The following is a 24,499-nucleotide window of genomic DNA, read 5'->3' as shown; positions in this document are numbered from 1 at the left end:
CAAATTACATGATTCTGCATTTCGTAATCATGTGGACAAAGTAAGTAATTAAAGTTTCCTCATTCACAAAAGTTGTGAATAGTTTTCGAAATTGTGGCAGAAAAGTTCAAGCCACATTTCGAGGGGGAGAAATATGAGACAGTTAAGAAAGATACTCTCCTGTAACGTGCATTGAAAGCAAGAGATGATCTATTAAAGAATGAATGTGACTGTCAGGGGGAGTACAACAGTCACTATACTGATACCCATATGTAAAGAAATAGCTAAATTCTAGTATTTATGCTGGACGGCCCTCAAAGATAGTAAGATGATACTTACGGAGCACATATAAAATTTTTAACAGACAGAACCCAAACAAAGAGATTTATTGATAGCCATCTTTAAAAGATGGCAAAATCTGGGGGAGCATGGCATGTAGAGATCTAAGACTTGAAGAGAAGTGGGAATGCGTGTCCACTTCGATGATTCAAGAACAACAAGTTTCTCATACGTGCTGATGTTGTATACAACACATGTTGTTAGCTCTCAAAGAAAATGAATAAAGTAAAGAAGAATCTTGTTATGCAGGATCTCATAGTCCATTGCCATTTGGCAAAAAGGAGCAACAACAGTCCTATACAAAGTAAAGAAAATCAAATGGATGTTGATTCCACCCCATTTGAAGAGTTACGAGAATTCCATGGGTTAAGGTCATGGAAAAAGAAGTGATTCTTAAAAGAGCCATCACATTAGGTTATAATGGACCTATAAAATGCAATGTGACTCTAGAGGGAATGTTGAAAGATATAAAGCAAAATTTGTGACAAAAGTTTTAGTCAAAGAGAAGAAAGAACATACGGGATACCACAATAGTAAATTCATTTATGGATTGAAGAAAGCCACGAGACGGTGGTATCTAAAGTTTAAATGAAACAGTATGAAATTTTGGGTTTCCAAGAGATTGAGGAGGACAATAGCTTTTAAGAAAAGTTAAAGAATGGGGAATCTGATTTCCACATCTTAAATAAAGATAACATCCTACTTTCTAGTGGTGGTGTTAATATGTTGTTATAGATAAAGAACTCTTGTCCTCAAATTTTGATCTTGGTGATGGATTTTCATTCTACGAATTGAAACTCATCGCGATAAAAGGAAGGGGTATTTTGGTTACAACAAAGGCATACTTGGAAAAGATTCAAAAAAAAATGAAGTATGCATATGAATAAACCTACGCCTGTTCCTATCGTTAAGGGTAATAGTTTTGGGAACCTTAGTGTTCCAGGAACCAATGTGAAATGGAAATAGTTCCAAATGCTTCAGCTGCTGAAAGCATTATAAGTGCACAAGAAAAGAACCTACCCTGACATATTTTGTGTATCCGGGTTATTTTGGCAAAAGTTCAATCCAGATATAGATCACTGGAATGAAATTGAGAATATCGGCCTCATGCTAAGTTGGAAAGATCAAGTACTCTCAAAAGGTTGTGAGTACAAAAGTAGAACTTGTGAAATGTGTAGCGAAATCCACAATTGTCGCTAACTTTCACATTTGGAGGTTTTGTGTGGAAAAGCTCCAAAATAAAGCAATTATGATCAATGTGATGCAAAGATATGGTATAGCATGATACGAGACTGAGGGGCAGGAAAATGTTTAAGGGAACATGTACCCGAAGTTGATAATGGTTGACAGCAGCGATAACCATTAAAGTAGTTTGCTCCTAGGACAACGAGTCAACTATGGTGCCAAATACGTTGACACAAAGTTATACGTTGTAAAGGAGAAAGTCCGGAATCATGATTGAAATGCATTGTGGTTTTAAATGATAGCCAAATTGTTTGCGGATCCGCTTATTAAAGGCTTACCGCCCAGTGTGTATAGAGAAAACACATAGTCGACATGGGTTTATGGTATAGCCTATGTTTTCCGGACAATAAAGGGCCCAAAGTTAAAGGATCTGTTTCAGAACAGAGACGTGTATTGTAGCTGCTGAATCTATCGGCAACTGACCGTGACGATGAAGCTGCTCTATGCATTAATCTGTGATGAAATATGAAAAGGAATAAAAGATATAAAGTTGAAAGAATAAGGTGAGATCAAGGGGGAGAATGTTGGATTGATCTCCACCAGTTGGTCCAACGGCCAACTGGGCCCTTGACTCGCGTCTTGATCGGGGACGCCCAGCCCAACACGGCTGGTGGGTCCCCGTCGCGCAGTGCCATATAAAAGAGAGAGGTGGGGTTGGTGGCTCGTGATACGAGGTTCGCCGCCGCCACTGTTCCCCACCTCAAAACCCTAACCTGATCAGAGAGGATGGGTTGCAGCGGCGGGAAGCGCCACCACGCCACCACCGGCTCACTATCGACTACAAGCCCGCCGCCCCGGCGCCACGCCGGCATCGCCACCATGAAGCATCTACCCCGCCCGTCGCTGTCCTAGCGCAGAACCACTCTGACGGGCTTCGACGTCCACGGCCGCGCCATGGGAGGTGGCCACGGAGGGTACAAGGAAAGGTATTTCTCCACAGTTGATATTTCATCCACTCGATCTACTCCTAGACGATCCAAAATATCTAACAGCACTACGTACACTGTGCATTTCGGACACAAAAGGAACCGAGCGCTGGAGAATAATTTGTATAGTCCTCGTTTCTCGAGACTTCGTATTTTGATGTTAGGAATGCTTGGATTGTGTCCATTCAAGTGTTCGAGCAATCCCTGGTCTTAACCAGACCTCTCTTAATGAATCATGATAATGCTGTATACAAATCCGAAAGTTCCTGGTGCCGTCATTTTTAACTGAAATTTCATCTGTTCATACGGGGCTATCTATCATATTTCTTTTTTTCTTTCATCTTGTACGGCAGGCTCAGGACATTTTGACTGAAATTCCGATTTCCTAGCTTGGTGTTTGGGACAAATTTACTGCAAACCTTCACTCGTATGATCAATCGCAATGCCAAGTACCGAAAGTAACATCCTCCTAATTTACCGTCGGTACCTACTGTTGAAAGAGAAATTTGTACTCCATCTATCCCGTGAAGAGTGCAATTCTAATTTTTCTAAATAAATTAGTGGTGTGAAGAGATTTTCATATCTATATTTGTTGGTTACATACAGTTAGTTTTGGTACATAAATCAAATTTGACCATTTAATTAGGTAGATAGTTGAAATTCAATTTATACAATTGCATTATTTGTGAAATTCATAGATTGTACTTTTCATGAACGGAGGGAGTATAGAAGTACTAGACACACAAACATCGACTGGCCTAGTAACATTATATGCGGTCGCTCTGTGTCACGGAAGTAGCTGGGCCTGGAGCTTCAATGTAGAGTGGGCCGTGCGGTTGGGCTAATGAGATGTTGAAGACATACATATCCTTGAATATTGATAGTGAAATTGTAGCGTGATTTTTTAGGGGTGCAAATTGGTACCTCCAACCATTTCTAATTCAAATATCTATACTAATTTTTTAAAATAGGACCTCAGTTACTATAGAACATTTAAAAATAGAAATAACTAAAAACGAGAATATAAATATGGTGTGGATAGCAGAGGACAATCCTGCTTCTCATACGTATCATGGAAAATTACATGTAGTTGCCACGATCGTCGGTGATCCGACGGTGGATTTTCAAGTTCAATTCCAAATTCGTTGACGTCACGTCACGAAAAGTTTTCACATTCGAAGCTCCGGAGCATTTGTGGGTGATTGCTAATACGCGCGCGACCCTAGCACAGCAACTAGCAAACGATTTCCGACAACCTCAGCATATGCCATTTTCCGCGTCGGGATCATTAGCTTTCCTTTTTCGGTCGTCTGCACTCAATGCCGCTAGCGACCCAGAAGCTTTGATATCATTCGTTTTCTTTTTTAGGCCATTCACACTAAATACCGCTAGGGGCCCAACAAAAAATCATATCACACAAGCTTATTTTATTTTCATCAAAAGCATGTCACGCTAGCCACCTGTGTACATAATTTATGTCGCGCTTCATAACTTATTGAACTAATGATGTACAAGTTGGGGGCATAAAAAAAATCTTGTATACATAATTTACGGTTACAATAATATTATTTTTATTTATGTGACAAGAAATAAAATTGTATACATAAATTTGTACTGTATACATAAAAGTTTTGATGCGTTGAAAGTTATGCATGATAAAATGTATTGAAAAACTTGATGCCTTGTGTATATAACTTATGTCGTGCTGCATAAGTTACTGCTACCTTGTATAACTTATGATGTACAAGTTGTGGGCATTCGAAAAAGTTTTTCTGCTAACTTGTATACATAACTTATTGAACTTAAGATGTACAAGTTGGGGGCATAAAAATGTATTGCTTTGTTGTATACATAATTAACTGTTACATAACCATATTTTTATTTTCATGACAAGAAACAAAAATTGTATACATAATCTTGTATTGTATGCATAAAAGTTATAATGCACTGAAAAGTTATGTATGATAAAATGTAAGTTATGTATGATAAAATGTATTGAAAAACTAGTATGTCATGTAACTTATGCATAACTTATCACATGTGCTGCCTTGTATGTATAACTTATGTTGTGCTACATAAGTTATTGCTACCGTGTATAACTTATAATGTACGAGTTTTGGGCATCAGAAAACAAATGTTTTGTTGCTAAAATTATATAAATAATTAGTACAAAAATATCCTCAAACAGGCCAGCCGGCGATCGTCCGAGCTGCCCCTTCATAATGGGCCATAAAAAACGGAACACGGAAAGAGAAGGGGTGCGCTCGCGCAGGATCCCGCGGGGGCTGTGGGGTCGGATTGATTGTTGGACAGCGAATTAGCGCGCGGTGGCCAAAATGGATTGCGCATTTGGGCTTTCTCGCGAAATTTGCCAACTCTTGTTGTGTGGGCTACTGTGTCGGACAGACAGCCTGCCATTGAGGGGCGGGCCTGGTATTGATCCAAGGGTATTCAACTGAATACTCAAAAGTTTTGGCAACAAAATTTATATACATAGTATATATAATATGTATATGTCTTAAAAATAGAAAATAAGAGCATCTTTAAAAGAATTCTTAAATTCTAGTGTCCAACTCTCTATATCCTTTAAGTAGAGGGTCATCCTAAATATTACTTCTCCTTGTATTTTTGTGTCGCCATGGTACTTCCCTTGTACCGGATATTTTATTGTTTGAATCTTGACATATTAGGTAAATATGACCCATGAATTTAAAGGTTGAGGGTCTAAGATCCGGTTCTAAAATGGCAAGTATTTGGATATGGTGTGGAGAGAATTGATTTAGGGTGTCTCTCGGAGATGATATAATATCACAAAATAGGCTTCCCGATCTCATATTGCCTATTGTGCTCAAATGGCTCACTTCGCCTCTTCTAGGCCCAATAGCAACCCCAACCGGTACCAATCCATCCCAATTCCACTTCCTCCTTCCGGTGTGGCCGCGTTCTTTCCACTCCTGGCTGACAACCGCAAACTTTAACGGCGTAGCGGGGGACGGCTACCTGCGATGAGACCTGAGCAACCTGCGTCGCTGGGACAGCGCAACACAGCGGGCAGCGGCGGCTAAAAAAAAATTATCCTTCAAAAATATTGAATACCCAAACTTCAAATCCTGGGCCCGCCCCTGCACCATTTCCTCGCGTCCAGCCGACGCCAGCTAAAGCATCTCATAATCCCGCTAACAATCTCAACGAAATCTTTTCAAAAAAAAGAGAGAAAATCTCAAGGAAATCAATCCCGCTGGATTATTTCCCACGCAACCGTCATGGCGTCATCGCGGCCTCCCTAAACCGACCTCCCACGAGCCGCAAATCAAACCCGCCGCCAAATCTGCCACCTGCCACCTAAACCCTAGCCCCCAGGGGCGGCGCCATGTCCGCCGCAACCGCCGCCGTCCTAGCGGCCACGGCCGCGGCCTCCGTCGCCGCCGCCGAGTCCCCGGGGACGCGCGGCAACGAGTCGGTCGTGTTGGGCATCTCCATCTTCTTCCCCATCTTCATCGTGCTCCTCGCCTTCGCCTGCCTCCACCTGTTCCGGCCCCCCCGCGACGGCGACCTACCCTCTCCGGACGCCTCCGCCTCGGCGTCGGAGGGGTCCCGCCGCGGGGGCAGCCGCAAGGGCGGGCTCGACGCGGCCGCGATCGCCGCCCTGCCGCTGGTGTTCTACCGCGAGGTGAGGTGCCACCGGGTCGTGGACGGGCGCGAGGACGCGCTCGAGTGCTCGGTCTGCCTCCTCGAGTTCGACGACGACGACGCGCTCCGCCTACTGCCGACGTGCCCGCACGCGTTCCACCCGGAGTGCATCGCCCTCTGGCTGGAGAGGCACGCCACCTGCCCGCTCTGCCGCGCCAGCGTCCACGACGCGCCGCCGGCTCCGGAGCAGCTGGAGCTCCAGCCGATGCCACCGCCGCCGCTGCAGTCGCCGGAAGCGTCCCCCGTTCACGCGACTGTCGTGGTGATCGGCGAAGCCGGCTCCAGGGAGGAGGGCGAGGAGGAGGATTGGGACACGGTCCAGCGCCTCGCGAGGAACCGCCGCGCGGCGGGTCGGCAGGCGCTGCCCCGGTCCAACTCGACGGGGCACGGCGGCGGCGCCAGCGACGGCGGGATGGAGCGGTTCGCGCTGCGGCTCCCGGAGCACGTGCGCACGGAGATCCTCATGTCGCACAGGCTGAGGCACGTGACGAGCGCGGTGGCGTCCGTGCGCGTCAGGGAGGGTAGCGGCCTCGACGCCAGCACGATGGGTGGGAGCGTCAGGACTGCCGTGGCGAGGCTGATGTCGCTCTTTGCGCCGGGCGCCGGGTGGATGGGCGATGGCGTCGGCGACGACAAGTCCGGCAAGGCAGACGCCACGGGGTCGTCGTCTGTCCGCCGCCGCGAGAACTCATCGCGCGGAGCAGTGACTGAAGAGAAGAGAAGCGTCTGATCGGCAAATACAGTGAGAGAAGCCACAAGCCAGGTGCCCAGGTTCAGCGCTATAGAGTGATTCTGTCCAAAACTTCTGATGATTCCATCGATTCTGTTCCAAAACTCTGACGATTCCATCAGTAGTCTGTTTCAGTAGCGATGCTTCTTCCAAGATTGGAGCATCAGAGTGTAGGTTGCGGATGCAGTTTTGCGGATTTTGGTCATTTTCTTTTGACCCCATTTTGTTAGATTGTGAGAACAGCATTTCAGAACGAGGACAAACATTTGGGAGAACCTGTAAAACATGCAGAGTTCTGTCGCTGATTTGGTTGAGTAATGGAGTGTATCTGTGTAGGTTGATAATTCAGTGTTACAATTTTTTTTGTTCATCCCATCCTTGTGACTTTGAGAGAAAAAGATGGCAGACCAAAGACCAATTGGTTTCCCTAACAGAGAAATTATTCAATTTCACGCATGTGGCACTCTATTTTGCAATTATTATACACACTATCGTACGTAGTCCATGTTTCATGTCCAGTAATGACATTAGCAGTGCAATTCTGTGCTGTTCATATGAGCAAGTTTTTTTTTCCCTTCAGAAGATTACTATAGCATTTCCCTTTATAATAACAGGGGCTATTCCTAAATGACATCGTCCTCGAATATGACCTGGGAGATGTGTTTTTTCAGGTGAGGTGCAATGAGTCGTCATAACAGTAGCTCTTGGCCACACGGAGAAATGTCTGCTGATAGAGTTGCAGAATCCACTAGACACACTGAAATCTCATTTGTTCTCGATGTTTCCTCCATCAGTTTTCTTTTTCTTACGAAGTATATATGTTTCCTCCATGGGTCATGGCTGAACTGTGGTGTCACTCGAATAGAGCTGAGTTGAGGTTGAAAGGAATCGAAGCTCGTAGCTGTACCACCCTTGGTATTAATCTTTTGCACCTGTGCTAATCATATCCTTAAGCATGGTCGTTAGCATAAATATTGTCATTAGCATTAATTGCGCATGCATAACTACATTTTAAATTTCATATCATCTCATGCATTCAAATTAAGTTATGTTTGCGTAAATTTTTGCTAATTGCATATTGATGTATGTGTTTTAGGCTAAAATTTTAACCATCTTCGAGGCTGGTTAATAATTTATTTTGTCGAGTATATCCAAGAGGCTGCCAAATAGTTCAACTAGCCAAGTTTTGGCTACTCAACACTAAAATAGCTCTCCAACAGACTAATTATCTAACTCTTCAAGCTATACGGCTCTCCAAATTGGCCCACTCGCTAGCCAAACTTAGCTAGCTGTCCGCCTAGCCAAATTGGCTGGCCAAGTATAGGCCCGATGCACAGAGGGAGAGTTGGATGTAACTGTTGGGATTTCGAATGTGTTAGTAGAGAGTCTGTTGGAGCGAGATGTTTATTATGGAGTGAATTTTGTAGGGAGAGGCAAATAGAGAGTCAAATAAATAGTTAAAAATGGAGAGTCTCTTGGAGATGCTCTAACCACATAACTTTTGCCCAGTATAAAACTTGTAGTGAAAAGTTTGTACTTCAATGTGGTGTGTTTTGTTTTGAGTGAAAACCTTGTTTAGGAGTTCAAAACTGCAGTCAAAATGTGGTCAAACCCTTGTTTTGAAAGGTTTAAATTTCAATTATGGGCTAAGTTTTAAACTTCTTTTTCTCCCAAATCCAGAGTTCAAATCAACTTTTGTCCAACATTACAGTTACAGATATATTTTCCTTCTACAACTTTCATTTTGGCCAAAATTCAAATTTAAATGCAAAACTTTGAATTTTAGCTAGTCGAAATCTAGTAAAAAAGATTTGAACTGTGTCACCTACTCCCCTAGTTCCCCGTACTGAGCCCGCCAGCGACTCGCACAGTCCGGTGACCGCCCACGTGTCAGTCATTCGGCGAACCTCCTGCACCACAGCGAGCGCGACTTTAACCTTGTGCATATGTAGTATACTGTAAACGTTTCATATCCAGAAGCTATATGCGTGTTTGTAGATCTTCATTTGTTCAGTTTGTCTTTTTAAGCCTAAATTAAATACTTTCTGTTGCCGATAATTGTTGGTAAATTTTATGTTGCATGCTTTATCAATTAAACCTGTTGGTAAAGTTTTGTTACTAGTTTATGGCTGCATGTCAAGCATGGGCGGAGGCAGGATTGAGTCTAGGAGGAGCTCTCCTCCTCTTCTTCCTCCTCCAATCTCTCCTTCCCTCATTCTTCTTCCCCAAATTTGTAGGAGGGGCTTAGGGGGGACTTCATGGGATTTCCAGCGGTAGGAGGGGCTCGAGCCCCTACCCACCGCTGGATCCACCCCTGATGTCAAGTTTTTACATTTGTTTTGTTCCTAGCTATAGTTTTCCTTTTAGGTTGTTGCTAAGTAATTCTTTTTTGCATGGTTAAATACAACAAACTATGTTATTCCTGGGTAAATCATGTTAACTCTTTTAGGATCAGAACGTTGGTTGTTTCTATTTACCTCGCCTATGCTTGCTTGTTAGTTAAATAAAGTCGCAAGTTTAATCCTTTTGCTTTATGTATATGCTTACCCTTTCTACACATGTCTAGTAATACTTTTTGTAGCAAACACTTTGGGCTAAACAAAATTTAAAAACTGAACTCACACGTCGGCACCAAACTGTTTTCTTTATGAACTTGTTTGTTGTGTTTACTCGATAAATGATTGTCGACTCATATTTAAATCTTTTACATTCATACTCAATTGCATTGCATTGCATCATGGCATGCATGTAGATTCCGTAGCCGAGGACATGGTGTATTGAAGCGTGGCTAAGAAAAAGAGAAAGACCTGGAGCAGCCAAAGACCCAGCCTGAGGTCGGAAGGGCCCAATGTCTTGTTAGTACTAACACCGAGCAGTAGAAAGGCAAGCCTCAGAGCATAATTCTTAATTTCAGTATAGAATGATTATTATATAATTGTTGTGAATTAAGTTTTCTAGGTGTTGATTGGAACCTTAGATGCATGATCCTTAGGTTCTCTCAGTATATCTACTAGTATGTGTAGGTCGTTAAGACTGCCATGCTTAATTGTGATTCAGTAGAAGTCGAGTGATTCATATCACTCGTGAGATATAGGACCACGATACTTATGCCAATCTTACTTGAGTTTGAATCAATGAGGAAAGGAAAATGGAGATCGGGCGGAAAGAAGTTTGGTTTAGGATATAAAGTGGATTGGAAGTAAATCTCCGTCTGTGTCGATTGAGGACCACCATACCATTGTTGGCATTGTTGATCGAGGATTGAATAGTACTAACCACATGCCGGGGTAGGAGGTAGTTGAAATCGGTAAACTAATTACCTGACTTGCAATGATACTTTGAATCACGATCTGCTACTCTGGGAGTGGTATGATGGCAGGTGTTGTATGTCACCCTCGGGTTCACTAGGTGTTCATCGTGTGGGGCTCCTCACCCGGGTTTTGGCAGGCGTGGTTCAAATGTCGGGGGTGATGATGTGAACAATTGTCACATGTGGCCCGGTGTAGCGTGTTGCACAAAAACCAAAGCGTAAGAAACTACATAAAACCTATTGGGATGGATATCACAAATACCAAGATAGAATTAATTAAAGAATGGGGAGGAAGGGGATTGGTAGGGAGAATAGAAAGATCATTTGAGGAATTTATTTTGTAACCACAATTACAAATTATTACAAATTATGCATTGCGAACCATAGTTTCATAGCGTAAGAAACTACATAAAACCTATGGCACACCATAGATACTACTACACATATATTTTTTGGGTTGGGAATGCCCTAAACGACATCCTCAAATATGACCTTGGAGATGTGACTGTCGATTGTTTCTGGTGAAGAATGAGCAAGGTAGCAGTAGCTCCTAGTCACATGAAATGTCTGCTTGGTCACCCTGCTTATAGCATCGCAGCTCTGAAAAACACACTGAGCCAGATCTTGCATCTCCCGATCTACTTGCAGTTGTAAATTCTCAGTGCTCTCCGTGGATGTTCCATTCTGATTGACCTTAAATGTTTTATTTTTTAAAAAAAGAAAGGTGAATAGTAGAGTTCAAGAAAGGACGTGTGTATAGTTTTGTGATGGTGCACGTGCATACCTGAGAAAGAGGCCTAGAGCCAAGTTTGCTGCAAATGGAAGAGGTAAGCTTCTCAAGCTGGGAATACTCGGAAAGCTTCAGATTCTAGTTGGCTGAACAGGGTCTCCCTGAGCAGATCTCCACTGTGCGAACTAACAATAGTGCTGTGTTTCCTTCACATGATCTATGGCCATCGTTTGTGGTCAATTCTATCAGCCATGTCTTCCACTACAATAGCAAAAAGTGGATGAGTTCATCACTTTTCCATCAACGGTTTTAAGGACAATTTTGTTTAAAAATCCGCATCATGAAGCAATAATTAGAGACGATATGGTCGGAATTTACAGCTTCACGGAGATTGTCAGAAGCATCTTTTCCAGGTGCAAAGAGATCGATGAGCTCATGAAATGCATTGATGAGGCCATTCTCCGTCATCGAATACTTCCCTCCACACCTGCATTCAACACATGTACATTGTTCACTGGATTCAGATTTGGGATCAGCAGAATCAATAACAAATTAACTAGCTACTTGTCGCCTAGGTTGCCTCTGATTTCCTAAAACAAAAAAAAACAAAGTATAGTGCTATGCTCAAACCTTGCAAGATTGTGGCCGTCACTGGTAAGTTCACTAATGAGCCCTTCCAGCATGCTTTCAGTAGCATTAGCGTTGCTGCTCAGGAAGCGCGAAGAGATGGCCTGGGCAATTACCGCTGTGCGCGCCCATCCCAGCCGCTCCGCCGCTCGATCTGGTTCGAATATATTGGCTGCTGCCAAAAAGTAGGCTCTCATAGCACTCTGTGGAGTCACCCCATACATTTCAAGATTGTTTTTCTCACACCACCTGCATAAAGGATAAATCGATTCCCGTTAAGACCTCGTTCGGTTAAACATGGATTCATTTCGGGGCGAGAATGATAGAAACAATAAGAAATATAACAACTTTTGAGGATAGAGCTGGATGCACGTGGCATAGGCAAGAATTCAAGATTGGATCGAGGAGTTTCATCACCTTTTGAGGTCTGCCACTCAAGTTGGCATTGTCTATGGAAGTTGCTAAAATCGGCCTTTGCCAACTTGAGTAACAGATCGTTGTTGAACAGATGCATCCTAAAACATACAGAGTTAATCGAGTCTATTTGCGGAAAGATTTGCAAAAGTGCAGAGTTGGGAAGTAATTAGGGTTGGAAATATGAGTACCTGTAAAGGTTCTTCCCGATCCACACATTTTCACTGCCACCGTACTGCTCCAGATACATCCTCGTCTGGACATGCGGCAGATTTGCCTTCCAGGGGAAGTCGAGGCCATAGGCGAGCTCACTGGGCAGGCCTGAGGAGATGAACCACTTGTTGTTGAGGTCGCCGGCGGCTCGCCTCTTCTGGAGGAACGCACAGCTGTAGGCCTTGGCCCGCTGGACAACACCGTCGTCACCAGGGATGGCGGCCTGGTCGGCAGCGCGGTAAAGGTTGTACATCGCGGTCACCGACTGGCTGGACTGCCCCGGGTACACAACGAACTCGCCATCTTTCATCTCAAAATGCTTTAAGGCATCTTTATATATGTACGTACATCAATAATCAAAATTAGAATAATAAGGATTAGAAATGCTAGCTGCCGAATAATAGTGTATTAAATCTGTAATGCACAGCCTGCCGGAGGAGACGGAAGCCCATGGCCGTGTCATCGATGTCAGCCAATGAGCAGGCCCAGGTAAAACCTATGCCTTCTTCACTCCAGTGCCGGTTCAAGATAAGAGGTGCATTTTTAATTACCCGGTCGAGTAGAAACAATGATCACAGCAGTGGCCATTTGAGTTTATGTTACCTGTAGACGTAGTCTAAATAACTATCAATTTCAGTCCTGAAGTAGGAGGATAAGCCCAACCGGTCCAACCGATCGACCACCCATAAGCGCTCGAACAGCTCCACGGGGTAGATAAAGGGTGCTGAAAATGAAGTTATGGATCAGAAGAGAACATCAATTATATTACTGCTTTTATGCAGTCAACGGATAGTACTTGCAGGCTGTAGCTAATAAGCAATAAGAGATGTCTTTATTCGTTCACTCTACACACCTCCCCCGTTGAACTTGTCGATGATGTCGGCAAGGTACTCGTGGCATTTCTTGTTGCCTGTTTGCATAAGAGCATAAGCTGTCGCTGCTGGTGCCGACAAGGAGCCATCTGGAGCCTGGAGTTTGAATAACTTGTCCCAGTTTAATAAACCTGGCATTCCCTCTAAGCTAAAATGCAAAGTTGTTGGTACGGAGTGCAGTACATCTATAGGAATCCTACAAGTCAGATAGCCGAACATTTTGGTTAGCGCTAGAAAACCAGAATTATATTATTCATGCTGCTTGAAAACCAAAATATAGATGTAGGATTCCCACAACAATTTTTTTCGAGAGAGTACCTAGTTCAGTAGGTGGGAGATCTTTTATGGTACGGTACACCATACTACTGATGGTATTGGAAATATCCAACGATTCAGATTAATTATATACTACTGAAAAGTTTAGTAGTGGTATATATAGGTAGTATACGTGAGTATTATAGGTAGTATAAGGGTATGGGAAACAATATTAATAACTTCAGGATTCATTTTATTTGGACTGTATTATCAGTTCCATATCATTATAAAATTACCTCTACTAATCAAGGGTTAGATCTCCCAGTACTATATACCAATACCACTAATAAATAGTGGTATTTTGTGCTATGAGAAACCTTGTAGGTGAATGTTTCTTCAAAATTCCTACCAAACGCCCTTAAACACGATGGGTCCTATAATGTGGAAATTACATAAATATGAAAAACACCAGTTAAATATTGTTTTCTGGTTACTGGGCGCACCCTCTTTTTGCATTAAAACTCTACCAAAAAGAATCCAAAATATATTGACAAACAAGCAGACGTAGTTATCGTACTTAGCGAGTTTTAGTTCTCTTTTCGTATATATGTCTTGCAACGCGGGCTCATCATAAGGCATGTCAAGGCCTACATCCTTGGCCATCTCTAGCAGCGTTGGGAAGGTCATCTCAAAACCGACCATCATCCAATTCTCATCGTCCTCATGTAGTCTCTTCATATTTTCATGGATAAACGACAAGCCTAAAACAACATATCAAGTTCATGCCGTTACTTGTGGGTGACTCTTTATTACTTATTATTAATTAGACAAACAATTAAAAACTGTACCTTTGTTGCACTGGTCACTATGAACATTCCAAGTTGTCAGAGCAATGACGCAAGCCAAGGTGTTGATGAGCCGGTCTTGGACTACGAAGATGGCGTCATCGCCCCATGAGCCATCTGGGAGCTGGTTCCTAGCGATACAGTTGATGCACGAGGGGAACTCCGGGCCTTCTCCACCGTCCAGCTTTCTCACAAGCGCGACCCACGCCGTGTCGTATGGTGAGAAATCGATATCGCCGCCTGCCGCCGACCTCAGCGCAGCTCTGACGGTGCCGATCATTTCGTCGATGTGTATTGGCGCACCCTTTATATATGCAGTGAAGATTAGTGCTATTTCAGAGATGTGCACCTTTCTGCTATTTGTGTGTAAATTAGATATCAGATTCCCTTATTAAGCATGAGTTTGTAGTATGTATTCACCTTATGCTGCTGTGTCATCCCAACAACTGATTCTTGTGCTTCCGCATGTGCTTCGCTCTGTAGTGCCTCCACGATGAACCCTGCAAAGTAGACATGCCAAGAATGTCCCTTGTTATTTCTAGTGCTCTTATTTTGTTTTTGAGGGGTCATCTGATTTCATGTCTTTATTCCGCGTGGTTAGAATTTCAAAAGTTTGGCCATTAGTATATATAGTTATTATATTTTTCTTTCGATGTACGTTTATGAAAGTATAATTTTATTGGTACACGAATACGACAGAGTACAAATATGCACACAAATCATGAATTCACACGTGGTAAAAATGATGCTTTTTTAAGTCAAGAAATAGATAGTAATTTCACTAAAAAAGAATCTATTGAGTCCTAAACCAGATTGATAAACGATTATTATGGAGTATGCACACATGGAATATTTGCATACATAAAAATCTATTACTTGTTATTTTGGACATCTATATAGTCTTCAAATATATACAAAGGGGAAGAATGCAATACCAAATACGAGAAATATTTTTCAAAGAAAAAGGCTTTTTTAGTGAGACAATTGCTTTAGGTTTCAATCCACTACTATCCCCTCTTGATATACAAAAAAAATATGATGGTGTCAAATAAACATTAGTTCATTGCAACGTTGATACTGTCTCCACTATATCTGTAGCTAGAGATAAATTTGGCGTTTTTGCCCCTATTTCAATCTCGAATGGTGATTTTGCCCTCATTTTTTGAGTTGTACGATTTTACCCCTGCTTTATTGAAACGAAGGCTCCGTTTACCCCTCCTTTTAACACCGTTAGGTGTATGTTCAGTAAAACATTTAAAATAAATCAAAGGAAAACTGATAGCTATGGGAAGAAACGTTTCTACCCTTAACTCTATCATCGCCTCTGTTCTTTCTCTTCATAGCCATCGCCTCTGTTCTTTCTCTTCACAGCCAGACACCTCTTTCCAATCCCGGGCATGGAACCCGAGTGGGAAGGGGAGGAGGCAGGCGGATCTGCAGGTCGGCTCGACCCCGCGGGCGCGGCGGACGCAGCGCCTGGCCGATGCGACGAGGGCCCGCAGGCGCGGTGGGGCGCGCGAGCGCAGCGCCAGGCCGGCGGCGACGCAGGCCCGCAGGCGCGGCGGGGGCGACGCGGGCCCGCAGCTGCCTGAGCGAGTGCGCGTGCGGAGCGGCTCGAGGGCGGCCGTGCGTGGCGGGCAATGCGGGCCTGCGCGTGCGGAGCGGAGCAGCTGTAGGGTCGAGATGGCGGACTAGAGGGGGGTGAATAGTCCTTTCTAAAACTAATTACGCCGGCTAATCGAAACTTATGCGGAATTGAAACTATTCGCTTAGCCAAGACTTCACCCCTCTAACTATGACTCTAAGGCACCTCCAAAAAGGAGCCTACACAAAGCAAATGGAGTGCCAAGCTAGTAAGAGCTCTCCTAACAATTCTAATGCCAAGTCACACAAGCCTAAGCACTAGTACTTCACAAACCGGGGGAGCTCCTAAACAATTCTAATACCTTTGTGTCACCTTGCGACATGAAACAATGTGGAGATGGAGATGAGCTTGACGTAGCAATATCATCCGTACATGAGCCAACTTGATCATCAAGTATGCTTGGAGTAGAATCATAATTTGCAACACTTGAATCATCATCAATCATGTCAAGTGAACTTGTTGTAGATTGATTATCATCGTCATCACTTGACCATGAGGTGGAGCAATCTTCCACAACCACCATGTCATGGATGTGTTCATCATCCTCATGCACTTCCTCCTTGGTCTTATAATCATCATGATCATCGGAGGCCGCCCCATATTTCTTATTTAGATAACTCCAAATCTCATGGGTGGTTTTCATATCCATGATCTCACCAAGTATACAATTATGCAAAGATCTAAATAAAATGTTAGTAGCTTGGATGTCTAGATCTAGGCATTTCTCTTGTGTTGGAGTTAGATTTCCTTCATCTAACACATGAGAAAACCTACATCCACCATCCACCACATTTGATGGCAAATAAATTTAAAATTGCATATCATCCAAGTTTTCCACCGTGTAAAGTGTGTGCCATCAAAAATGTGTGGACACTCAACATCTAACCCATAAGTCGCCATCCTCTCGGGTCGGTAAGGACCACAAATGAGAGACCTCGGCTCTGATACCACTTGTAGGGTCGAGATGGCGGACTAGAGGGGGGGTGAATAGTCATTTCTAAAACTAATTACGCCGGCTAATCGAAACTTATGCGGAATTGAAACTATTCGCTTAGCCAAGACTTCACCCCTCTAACTATGACTCTAAGGCACCTCCAAAAAGGAGCCTACACAAAGCAAATGGAGTGCCAAGCTAGTAAGAGCTCTCCTAACAATTCTAATGCCAAGTCACACAAGCCTAAGCACTAGTACTTCACAAACCGGGGGAGCTCCTAAACAATTCTAATGAGCAAAAGCACAAAGGTAAACCTAAGCTCACTAGATGCTCAAGGACAAGGATACACAATCCAAATCCAAGTGCTCAACTTGCTTAGCTACACAAACTAAGCAAGAGCAACTAATTAAGCTACACAAGCTAACTAGTTACACTAGAAAGCAACTACACAAGCACAAGATATAGAAGAATGTAAATACAATACTTGTGATTTGGAGAATGCAAACCACCGAGAAGAGTAGACAAAGTTGACACGGTGATTTTTATCCCGAGGTTCACTTGGTTGCCACCAAGCTAATCCCCGTTGAGACAAGCTCCAAGGTTGCCGCCGATCCTCTTGCTAGTGGTGACTCTCAAGTCACACTCTCCCACGTGGAGTGCTCACACCGAGCTCTAGCACATGATCCGGTCGGACCACTTGTTGCTCTTCACGTCTCGCTCAACTAGAGTTGCTCTTCGCGGCTCCCGCGGGGTGAGCACAATACCCCTCACAATCTCTTCTCCAAAGCACCGCACAATCTTCTTGCGGGCTTCGACGGAGCCTCTTGCCACCAAGCCGTCTAGGAGGTGGCAACCTCCAAGAGTAACAAGCACACCGGCTTGCAACACGATCACCTAGTGCCACTCGATGCAATCTCTCAAAGCAATCGCACTAGAATCGCTCTCTCACTCGATCGGATGATTACTATCAAGTTAGAGTGAGTAGAGGGCTCTCAAGCACTCTCACACATGGACACCAAGTCCCCAAGGTGCTCAGCCTCCACAAATGGCCGGCCACACCCTCTATTTATAGAGGGAGGCCCCAAACTAGCCGTTACACTCAAATCCCGTGAAAACTGAGTTTTCGCGGACTGTCCGCCTCACAAAAACCGGACCGTCCGCCATTCAAAACCAACGGCTAGAACTGCAATGATTAAGTGTCAGAGTCGACCGTTAGAGCCCCGGGCGGACTGTCTGCGCCCATGGGGCGGACTGTCCGCGGTTCAAAACTTCGAACCAACCGATTTGCAAACGTCTCTGACTAAATCTGGAAGTTACCGGCGGACTGTCCGCTCCCCAGGGGCGGACTGTCCGCAGTTCAAAAGGTGAGCACACACAGAACCCGCAGTGTTTCTGTCCCAGAATTTTCAGTAGGAGGCGGACCGTCCGCCTCCAAGGATCGGACGGTCCGCAGTTCATTTTGGACACCCAAGACAGAACTACCAAGTTTCTGCGCCCGTTTCAGCTTTTAAAGGCGGACCGTCCGCCCCCATGGACAGGACGGTCCGCAGGTCATTTTGGACCACTCACAGAGCCAAAAACGGTTCTGTTCGAGCTCAACCGAGATAACGGCGGACCGTCCGCCCCTCAAGGGCGGACCGTCCGCAGGTCTAGCGCGGACCGTCCGCAGGTCTATTTCCAGCAGAAATGTACCTCGGTAAAACGGCCATAACTCTTAGCTCCGATGTCCAAATTAGGTGATCTTGGACTCTATGGAAAGCTAATTCAGAGGGCTACACAACCCAACTAAATACTTGATCCAAAACACAATGGATCAAAGCAGTATCCACTCCAAGAGACCACCTAATTTCCGGGGAAAACCAAAAAACCTTTCTTGCTTCCCAAAGTTGATCAACATCAACTCCAACTCTTTTTCCTTTGCGAATGTGCCAACACCACTACGTGAACAACACCATGTGCATGTGTGTTAGCATTTCACAATCATTTTCAAAGGATTTTCACTTGATCTCACCACGCCACTCGATCCTAGCAACATCGCAATGTTAGATCGCTCAAGTGGCACTAGATGACCGATATGCAAACAAGTTTGCCCCTCTTGATAGTACGGCCATCTATCCTAAATCCGGTCATGCACTTCTCTACACAACTTTTGACCGGTGAAATGAAATGCCCTACAAGTCATACCTTTGCCTTGCGCATTCCATTTCATCTTCCCAAATGTTGATGCCACACAAGCACCAAACTCCATCAAGCCTTTTGATCATCATCATGAGTCAACACTTGGCTTGATCTTTCTTAAATGATATGATCCACTCCATATCATCACATGACCTCTTTGGTCCATCGATCTTGACCTTGCTCGCTCTTCACCGTTGCCTCGGTCCATCGGCGCCAAATCTTGCCCAAGCTTCACCGCCTTGCGGTCCCTTGCTTCAAAGCCTTGACTTGCCCTTCTCCATTGCAACCGGTCCATCAAGCCAAGCCTTGTCTTGATCTTCTCCACTTTGGTCACATGACTCCATGTCATGTCTCATATGCAATGAGCTCCTCGATCATACTATATGAGCATAGTATCAACCCTTAGCCATTTCTCCTCCATGGCACATGTTGCTCATACTAGTGTCTTTGTGTGGACTAATCTCCTGTGTATCTCAACATAAACACTTATTAGTCCACCTAAGTTGTCACTCAATTACCAAAACCAAACAAGGGCTTTCAATCTCCCCCTTTTTGGTAATTGATGACAACTCTACAAAGATATGGAAATTAAGCAAATTCCAAGCTAGCTCTTCACACATGTGTAAATAGCTAACTTGGTTTGGATTTTATGTTTCTTATCCACCAATAAGACCACTTGTGAAAGATTGGATAAGCACCATAAAAATCCGACTTGGTAGTGATAACTCCCCCTACATGTGTGCTCAAGAGATTTGGTTTTAAACTCACACACATGCATAAATATGAAATTTGTGGGATTGTTATCACTACTAAGTGATGCTAAGATATATAGGATAAACCTTTAAAGCGTGATACCAATTTGAGTTGCTTCCTTGAAGTTCATTCCTTAGCATCAATGAGTAACTAGACATTCATCAAAAACTCAAGATACCTCATGAGATCAACAATATTAGCAAGGCTCTTGATTCACTTGTAAAAAAAATGTCTAGCTACAATCTATGCATGCTAGTTGTTAAATCATCAATCAAGTTCTATGACTAGCATACATCACACACAAGCAATGCATATATAAATTTTAAAACTTATGCAAATGCAAGCAAGCGCATGAATATGCACATATCAAATGCAAACAACAAAGTTCATGAGCTTGCTCCCCCTACTTGTGTGCTACTCTTGTCCAAGAATATTGATCCTCTTCAATATTGCTCCTCTTGATCCATGTCCATGATCGCACTCTCATCTCCCCCTTTGTTATCCAAGGATAATTCATATCCCCCTTTGTCATCCAAGGATAATTCATATCTTTGTTCATTTCTCTCCCCCTTTGTCATCAATGACCATAAAAAGGGCCGAAACCACATGAAATTTGCCATGTGAAGATCAATAGCTACCACTTGAAGTTGTACCTCTTGTACTTGTAGGGTTACCACTTGAATACCCCTTGTAGGCAATCATATGAAGCGCTTGTGGTTTGATACAAAGAGTTGGACTTGGGTAGATGGTTGAGTCTTGAATCTTCATTTTTGATGGACACTTTCAATTTGATTGGAATTTACACCACTTGTAACAACAACATGTGGAAGCATGAAGACCACATTGAAATGCCACATATAGAATACTAGTAGGATCCTTGACCTTGATACCTTGTAGTGGGGCTCCTCCCCCTATGTCAAAATATTTGTCAATCTACTTGAATCTTGAGCTCTTCTTGATGAGGGTAGCTTTCTTGATTTGAATTGATCACTTAAAGTTGAGGATCACTTGTGGAACCACCATTATTGCACTAGATCTACTTGAATGAATACTACTTGTATGACCATGTATATCACTTGTAGAGATACAATGATATACCTTTTGTTGAATCTAGTATCACTTGTAAAATCATGATGGACCACTTTGTTGAATTTGACATTGATAACCAATTCTTGAACTAGATTGTTTCCATGAGCTTCTTTCTCTTTGACTTGATCTAGACTACTTGCCCAAATAATTCAACTCGGTTTGAACCAGTGACAAGCTTCTTCACACCTCATTCTAAGGGTTATCTTGACAATGTTGAGTTAAACACTTGAAAGCTCATTTTCTAGATCAACTACTTGGGTTTACTAGCTCATGAACATGTCATATGTTACCACTAGATCATATCAACCATAGAAGCAATAGTGGCATCATAAAACATTTAAAAATATTTTATTTTTCATGAATGATCACTATATATGACTATATGCACTAATCATATCCTTAGCATAGTATGAATGCATATGTCAATCAATTTCACCTTGCTATGTTGGAGTAGAAGATAGTCATTAGATTCCAATTTAGCTCTCCAAATAGCATCATGAAGTCCAATTATAATAGCTTGGTGAAGACAATGAATACCAATATGAAAACCATTCTTCACCCATATGACTTTAATACCACTTATCATGAAATGCACTATCTTGTTGTGGTTGGCTTGCTTCATCTCTTTGATCCTTGCTTGCATGAGAGAATACCATTTGAATCTCACTTGAATTATCATGAATCTCTCTATGTTGGGTGTTGCTTGCTTTTCTTGATCTTCCAATTTAAGTACTAAAAATATGATAAGTACACACTACAATCAAATGGCTTTGTACTTAATACTTGTCATGCTTCTTGTCATGCTTCTAGCTCCTCTCAAAACCAACCTAAGTTCCTCAACCACTTGTAACGATGACTCCAACTTGAGGACCTTTCAATTTAAGTGACTCAAGATCAATCCAACATTTGTCACTTTTCTGGCAGATTTTGTACTTCTCAAAGAATACATCAAATCTCTCAAAGTACATGTTGAATTGCCACAAAAAATTTTGGAGATGTGTGGCACTAAGTCATCTAGTAGCCATAAAAAATTGAGCTTCAATGCTTTTCTAGATTGCTACCAGATTTCACATCTTCACTCATGGGTGCATGCTGAAAACTGCTGCACATGCATTGACAAGATCCACTCCAAAACTAAAGTATTTCTCATCATATTCTCATGAAATTTGTACAGCAACTAGTACCATAAGTGTAGGGCATGCATACCAAATTTCAAGCCAATCCAAATAGATTTGATCATTCAACTATGGCTATCTTCTCAGCTTACTCAGATTTTCAATAAAGGATAGATTTTGAGCAATTGAGCTATACTTCATCAAACTGAATCAAACTTGATGTCAACTTGTTTGAATACTCTCACAAGACATATATTCAATTATATCGCATACTAAATATCATCTCATGATCATATCCATTCAAATTAACTCAATTTTGAATACCAAGTATTTAATCCATTCAAACATCTTATAGCAAGCAACACGAGCATATATATCCAATTCAAACATCTCATATGCACCCAAATGAATGTGATCAACTAGGGATATACCTTTGTAGCTCATGATAAGTTCAGCTGTCAGGATCCTCCTTTTTGTCCATTCGCGGACTGTCCGCGATATCCTAGCGGACCGTCCGCCTTTGAATTTTCACACTGCCGCTCGACTGAAACTGCCTCTGGCAAATACTGCCCAACACAGGCGGACCGTCCGCGGTCCTTTGGCGGACCGTCCGCAGTGTATTTTTGCGATTTGAGAACTTCTCTGGTGAACAAGTCCCATGAACGGCGGACTGTCCGCCTCTTACCCGCGGACTGTCCGCACTACCAAAATTCAGACAGCCCAGAATTTTGCCAACTTTCACAATTTCAATTTTGAATTTGTATCATTGCTCATATAAAAATCTAAAAATCTCAAATCTTGCATGAAAACCTTCCAAAGACTCATATGAACAAGATACAATAAGAATTCAAAAATAAAACGAGTAAAATCATGAAAACTCATAAATGCCTCAAAATTGCTTCAAAAAAATCAGAAAAATGAAACAAAGAGTATACATAAGAACCAAATGTCATATGTACTAGTTTTCAATTCATTTTTGAGAAGTCAATGAAATTTAACTCATTTTCCAATATGCAAAAATGATTTTTCATCCAAAACAAGATTCAACTCAAATAAATTTGCAAGCCATCAAATATTTCCAATAAATCATCGCAACTAGAAAGAGATACTTGTATGTTGTAGTACTTGGACTTCATTGTTTTGACTTGACATTGGGATGAGAATAGCACTAGGCTTCAATTACTTGACTCAATCACATGATGAACAAGATAAAACCAATTGAGTCAAGCCTCCAATGTCATTGGTACCTACACACATTTATCCACGTTTTGATGGTACCCAAACTAGGTTGGGTCCTCTCAAGTTAGGAGCAACATACTTTGGCAAAGCCTTAGTATGAATAGCGGGATGTTTTGCAAAAGTAACAAATGAGGTACCATTACCATCCTTTCTAACCATAATATTTGCATCAATTGAAATAAACTTAGAATTGTTACCTAAGGGACATGAATAAGCCATGTGTCCCCTTTCCCGGCATAAGTAGCATCTTCTCTTTTGTTGAGCCTTTTCTTTCTTACTCATTTGATGCTTCTCATTGCCTTGCTTCTCATAGTTTGCTTGAGCCTTCTTCTCAAGCTTGTTTGGGCAACCCGAAGCTAGGTGACCCAATATTGCACAACTATAGCACTTGATGTGAGCATGTGGATTCTTATCTTGAATCTTGTTCTTGCTTAACATCTTGGCATCTTGAATATGAGTTGGATGCCTTGCTCTTGCCTTGCCACCCCTTCTTGTTCTCTTTTTCATCATCTTCAAGTCATCAACTTGATCATCATGGTTGATCTTGACTTGAGGTTGGGGTGCCTTCTCTTGCTCAACTTGTGGCTTTGGTTGAGGTTCTTGTTGCTTCACCAATTGCTTGGTTGGGCACATTGAGATGAGGTGACCCCAAGTGCGGCACTTGAAGCATTTGATATGTTTAAGCTTCTCTTCTTCCTTCTTCAACTTTAGCTTTTCTTTGTTGGGGCAACCATTTGCAAAGTGTCCCATCTCATGGCATTGAAAGCACATGAAATGAGATAGCTTCATTTCTTCTTGCTTCTTCATCTTCCTATTATATTTATTCTTGTCCCATTTCTTGTCTTTGGCTTTGCTCTTATTGGAACCAATGCCACTCATGTCACCGAAGCTTCTTTGATTTTTGATTATGCTTTCAAGGGTGACTTTTGATTTTGTCCATCTCTCTATCTTGTTGCTCAAATACTTCACTTGACTTTGGAGCTCTTTATTTTCTTCTACAAGGTTAGTCTCATATTGTATAGTAGAAGAAGAACAAGCATTTGAAGTACATGGCATAAACAATAAATCATTACATGAGGTGGATACATGTTTCTTACCTACATCACAAGGGTTAGCAATATTTTGCAATTGATCCTTTGACCCATGTGATGAGCTCTCACTAGTTTTAATTACTTTACTAGAAATCTTGTTAGTGAGTAAAGCATGGTCTTGTACCAAATTCTCATGAGCAACACTAAGCTCCTTATGAGTCAATTTTAGCTCCTCATGTGAACAACTTATGACATAAAGTAGATGCTTTTGTTGTTCACATGTGTCTTTGAGAAAAGAGTTTTCTTTTTCAAATTTGATTGTTTTGGCTAACACTTCCTC

At 42.6% G+C, this 24,499-nt stretch overlaps 1 protein-coding gene and 1 pseudogene across 1 annotated transcript; one reads left to right on the top strand and one right to left on the bottom strand.

Moving 5' to 3' along the window:
* Positions 1–5,819: 5,819 nt before the first annotated feature.
* LOC120654122 (RING-H2 finger protein ATL38-like) lies at positions 5,820–7,138 on the top strand. Its single transcript, XM_039931687.1, has one exon. The coding sequence runs from the start codon at positions 5,860–5,862 to the stop codon at positions 6,907–6,909; it is 1,050 nt and encodes a 349-aa protein (XP_039787621.1). The 5' UTR covers positions 5,820–5,859; the 3' UTR covers positions 6,910–7,138.
* A 3,466-nt stretch (positions 7,139–10,604) lies between these two features.
* On the bottom strand, positions 10,605–14,473 carry LOC120656158 (annotated as a pseudogene).
* Between the last annotated feature and the right edge of the window lie 10,026 nt (positions 14,474–24,499).

Source organism: Panicum virgatum, chromosome 1N, assembly GCF_016808335.1.
Source record: "Panicum virgatum strain AP13 chromosome 1N, P.virgatum_v5, whole genome shotgun sequence".
Lineage (NCBI taxonomy): Eukaryota > Viridiplantae > Streptophyta > Magnoliopsida > Poales > Poaceae > Panicum > Panicum virgatum.
This window is presented reverse-complemented; position numbering and strand designations above follow the sequence as displayed.

Bases quoted from the DNA above. Each gene is read 5' to 3' on its own strand.
- LOC120654122 (XM_039931687.1), top strand. From the start codon at position 5,860: ATGTCCGCCGCAACCGCCGCCGTCCTAGCGGCCACGGCCGCGGCCTCC.